General features: G+C 59.1%; 2 protein-coding genes across 3 annotated transcripts in view; one reads left to right on the top strand and one right to left on the bottom strand.

Moving 5' to 3' along the window:
- Window positions 1-1,798, top strand: part of FBXW4 (F-box and WD repeat domain containing 4) — a 72,691-nt gene extending 70,893 nt beyond the window's left edge. Inside the window, exons 6-8 of one of the 2 annotated variants that reach the window (XM_006166324.3) lie at window positions 145-285; window positions 813-954; window positions 1,099-1,798. In XM_006166324.3, coding sequence (XP_006166386.2) covers window positions 145-285; window positions 813-954; window positions 1,099-1,218 — 403 coding nt within the window. In that variant the 3' untranslated portion in view covers window positions 1,219-1,798. The other variant, XM_027767394.1, reaches the window with a different exon arrangement.
- A 651-nt stretch (window positions 1,799-2,449) lies between these two features.
- Window positions 2,450-4,519, bottom strand: part of DPCD (deleted in primary ciliary dyskinesia homolog (mouse)) — a 23,387-nt gene continuing 21,317 nt past the window's right edge. Inside the window, exons 5-6 of the mRNA XM_014583349.2 lie at window positions 3,298-3,400; window positions 2,450-2,714 (exon numbers count right to left, since the gene is read on the bottom strand). Coding sequence (XP_014438835.2) covers window positions 2,610-2,714; window positions 3,298-3,400 — 208 coding nt within the window. The 3' untranslated portion in view covers window positions 2,450-2,609. The remainder of the gene's footprint in view (window positions 2,715-3,297; window positions 3,401-4,519) is intronic.

Here is a 4,519-nt window from a genome sequence, read left to right as displayed (position 1 = left end):
TACTGGCTGGAGAGCAGAGAGCCTGGGGCGCCTCTGGTTCCAGCTGGGGAAGACCTGCGTCTCCCTGAGGCCTGATGCCATCTGAGGGTTACAAGCATGGTGTGTGGGTCGTAGGGCAGCCTCTCTCGCCTTTCCTCTCCCCAGTGGGCAGCTGGTGACACACCTGGGCAGTGACTTCCCCCCGGGGGCTGGCGTGCTGGACGTCATGTATGAGTCCCCTTCCACACTGCTGTCCTGTGGCTATGACACCTACATCCGCTACTGGGACCTCCGCACCAGCGTCCGGTGAGTGTGAGGGCGGGAGGGAGGTGGCGGGAGCCCTGTGCCCATCCTGGTCCTCCCTCCTGCCCGGAGTTCCCTGTGGAAGGGGTGAGACTCCACGTCAGGGCTGGGAATGGCGAGGCCAGCAAGACCCTGGCAAGCTTAGGCTGCCCACCTCGGGAGCCATGGAGGCCATAGCCAACGGGCCCTGAAAGGGCAGGCATTTCTCGGCCTCTGGAGCTACCGGGGTACAGTTTTCTGCCCCGCCTTTCTTAAGGCCTCTATCGCTCCTTTCCCTGTGAATCCTGTGACAAACCGCCAGCCATGTGACAACAGCATGGTCCACGCTGCGGTCCGGGCTCGGGGAGACCTCACAGACGACGCCTTCTCCCACTAAGTTTGCTTCTCAAAGACGCTCACGATGCAGGCTTCCCTCTCCCGACCTGTTCGGGCTCAGTAACCTCCCGCCAGCCCCTGTGGGTTTCCGGGGAAGCTGGGCTGAAAGCTGACAGCAGCCCGAGCCTTCGCCTGCACCCCCTCTTCCTGGACAGGAAGTGCGTCATGGAGTGGGAGGAGCCCCACGACAGCACGCTGTACTGCCTGCAGACCGACGGCAACCACCTGCTGGCCACCGGCTCCTCCTACTACGGCGTTGTGCGGCTGTGGGACCGGCGCCAGAGGGCCTGCCTGCACGTACGTGCCCTGCCACGGTGTGCCTGGGGAGGGCTGAGGACGCCTGCGATGGCATACGTCCCTGTTCACTGGGCCTGGGGGCCCCTCGACGGTGCCCGCATTTCCATACCCGAAAGCCCTTACCGCTCTTGCCCTCCCTTCTAGGCCTTTCCACTGACGTCGACCCCGCTCAGCAGCCCAGTGTACTGCCTGCGTTTCACCACCAAGCATCTCTACGCTGCCCTGTCTTACAACCTCCACATCCTGGACTTTCAGAACCCGTGACAGCCAGCGCCGCCCCCGCCTGCGGGCCAGGGCAGCCAGCTACTCAGGGACTCTCCTGCCTGGAGGGCGCAGCAATCCCTCCTCCCCACTCCCTGCTGTGCTCCCAGACTCTGACACAGTGCGCGGACACTTCCAACCAGAGGCTACCAACCCCGGGCTTTGAGGCTTACCCAGAGGGGCAGTCCCTCCCGGGAACCTGCTGGAGAGACAGGAAGAATTGCAGCCCAGCCCCAGCCCTGCATCCCTGTTGGGCCGGAGCCAGGATTTGGCTTGGAGAGGCCCGGTCCGGTAGCCTACAGAGCAGGCGGGCGCTGCGCTCCACCTCCCCAGCTGGTCCCTGGAAGGAGAGGTGAGGCTGCCAGTCCCCCCCTGGCGCCAGCCTCCCCCTCAGATCCTGACCCTGACCAGCTTCTCAAGGTCTACCCCTGGGACACTGTGGCCCGGCTTTGCTTTGAAACAAAGAAAGGACAAAGGGGACCCCAGCGGTTCTGAGTGAGTTCTGAGCCAGCGGTACCTCAGGTTGGCTGTTGAGATGTGAAACCATTTTCATTTTTGTAAAAATAAAGCTTGACTGTTCACAGATGTTTCCTCACTGCCTGCACATTCCAGAAGGCCCAGGGAGTGAGGACAGTGGATTCAAACTCGTGCATGCTGGGGAAAGGACAAGCCCACCTCACAGCTGTGTCCCAAAGAGCGAAGGTTCTTTTTCTTCAGGAACAGCTCCTGCTTAGGGTGTCCCCTATGGGTGTGGAAGGGGACTGTGGAAGGGCTCCAGGCTGCAGGGCTCAGCCGCTACTGTCCTGGTGCACCTTTCGGCTGCCCCACCTCGCTCGCCCTCAGCCAAACCTCGGCCCTTCTGAACCCTCTTCACCCACGATGTCTTAATCCACTGTTTACAAGGTTTCTGCATTTTTAGAAACTTTTCCCTTGCCCACACCTACCTTAGGGAGCCTGCTCTGCCACTTCTGCAGGCTAGGGAGGCACAGGGCCCTCCCAGCCTAGCCTTCCTCTGGGTCCCGTCCCTGTCCCGTCCCTGTCCTGTCTGGGTAGATGCTAGCAAGTTTGGGGAGCTGCCCACCCGCCCGGGGAGTCAGATACGCCCACCCTCTTCTCCCTTCACTGGCGGCTTCCTGTGGAAGGTCCGGATGGAGGATGCCATGGCCTCCTGGGGGCAGTGAGTGGGTGTAGGGCAGGTAGCACATGGAGGCGGACAGGAAGGCCGACCATCGGCAGGCATTCAGAATGACTTTACTCAGAAAACAAGCGCATGACAGGCTGAGGGCCCGGGGTCCAGGCTGTGAGACTCTGGGTGACACTGCTAGAGGAGAGCGGCCGGTGCTGGAATGGCCGAGCCTGGTATCTCAGCACCTCACTGGGGGTGCTGGAGCCAGCTACTGGGTCTTGCAGTCCCCATCACTGCTGTTGGCGGTCTTTACTTTCTTTAGCTCCTTCTGCAGCTCTGACTCTGCTACCACGACCTCCTTTGGTTTCTGATACTGTGGATGGATCAGAAAACACAATTCAGTTGCTGCCCTCCCCCTCCACTACACACCCCCGGAGCCTCTTTTTCAAATTCATTATTTTATTAATTACTATTTTTTTTATAGTGCATATACATTCACCAGAGAGAGGCAAACAGAGAAAGAGAGAGAGAAGGAAAGTAAGAAAGCAAACATCCAGGTCCAGGACTTGAACTGTGTGTGGTCAGGAGTCCAACACCTCAACCACCATGCCACCTGCTGCCCCCCACCCCTTCTGATCCCCTTATTTGCACATGAGGAAACTGAGGCCCACAGACTTGAATAAACTTGCTTAAGGTCACGTGGCTGGGAAGAAGCAGCCCAACCAGAACCCATACCCTGCAGTTTGCACTGCCTCCCCTTCTCTTCCGGCTGTGACCCCCACAGCCAGGCACTTCCTGAGCCCAGCCCTTACTCCCATACTGAATTAGAGGGGCTGTCCTCCAGCATGCACGCCCCAGGAGCTGGGCTGGAACTCTGGACTCCTGTGGGATAGGAAGTATCCAGGCAAAGAGGAAGCCTCTCTGGAGCAGTGGCTGAGCGTCAGGGGGAATCTTACAGAGATTATCAGGGTGCAGTTGGCATGAGCAAAGCTCAGCGAGGAATCATCCAGAGGTAGCCGGTGTCTGTCTAGGTCGGGAATGGAGAACTTCTTGTAATACCTGTGGGGACACAGGGAGGTCACTGCACCGCCATGGTGTCTCTGCCAGCAGGCTTCTGCACAGTCCTCCCTCGCCTGTGCACAGCGGGGGGAGAAGGGAACCCGTTCAACACCCATGTGTCAGAGCTCAGGGGCCCTCAGTGGGGAAGGAGCAGAAGCAGGCACAGCTGGGACCAGATCGGGGTGGAAGGACCCTCGCTCCAGGGCTGGGCCTCCCAAAGCAGTTTCCTAAACACACACACAGCTCCGGCCCCCGGGGCCTCCTCTGCACGCCAAGCCTCACTAGGACACAGAAAATGGGACACATATCCTAACAGGGACAGAACAAGAACATCTAGGGCGGTTCCCCAAAGCTGGGGAATGCAGTTGCCATTTACACGCAACTTCTTCTATAGGCCTCCCTGGGGATCTCACGCTGTCGTTAGCCAAGTGTACCACGGGCCAGCGGTGGTACAGCCACGCCGAGAAACCTCCCCGGGGACAAGCCACGTCGCTTCGAGCAGAAGCTGGATCTCTGGGGCTCTGGACTACTTTGCCCTGAGACCCCCATGTCTCCATTTTCACCCCCCACACATGGTCCCTGTCACCTGCAGGTGACAGTCCAGAGATTAATGATCCCTTTTAGGGAAGGGAAAAAAAAAAGGCCCAGATTTGAACACTCAGCCTGTGTGAGTATAACTCGACTTTGTTTTGCAGGAAATTTGACCCTTTTACCAAAGAGGGAGCTCAGGCTCAGAGAGGTGAGCCATCTTGCCTGGGTTCACACCTGTTGTCAGTCCCCTGCTCTAGTCCAGCGTTGGTCACACTGGACTCCCACCTCCAACAACAGGCCCAGCTGGCTGTTCTTTGTGGAAGAGCACCCGGGCTCTGGCCGGCTGCACCATCACCGTCACCCGGGCAGGCAAGGCTGCAGAGGCTGTGTGGGCTGTGAAGGGAAACGCCTGGAAACGCCTCGGGCAGGTACAAACAAACCCAAGTAGAGGCTGGGGCTTTTAGTACTTCAGAGGAGCCTGGTCCTTGTGACAGCTACCCCCAAGTCCACTTCAAAAGCCCCGATGCCCTGGGGACTCTCGGAGCTGACATCAATGCAGCACTCTGCCCCTGTTCTCGCTGCCCAAAT

Source organism: Tupaia chinensis, unplaced genomic scaffold (genome assembly GCF_000334495.1).
Source record: "Tupaia chinensis unplaced genomic scaffold, TupChi_1.0 Scaffold144255_1, whole genome shotgun sequence".
Classification (NCBI taxonomy): Eukaryota; Metazoa; Chordata; class Mammalia; order Scandentia; family Tupaiidae; genus Tupaia; species Tupaia belangeri.
Note: the sequence above shows the minus strand (reverse complement) of the source record. Positions and strands in the feature narration are given on the sequence as shown.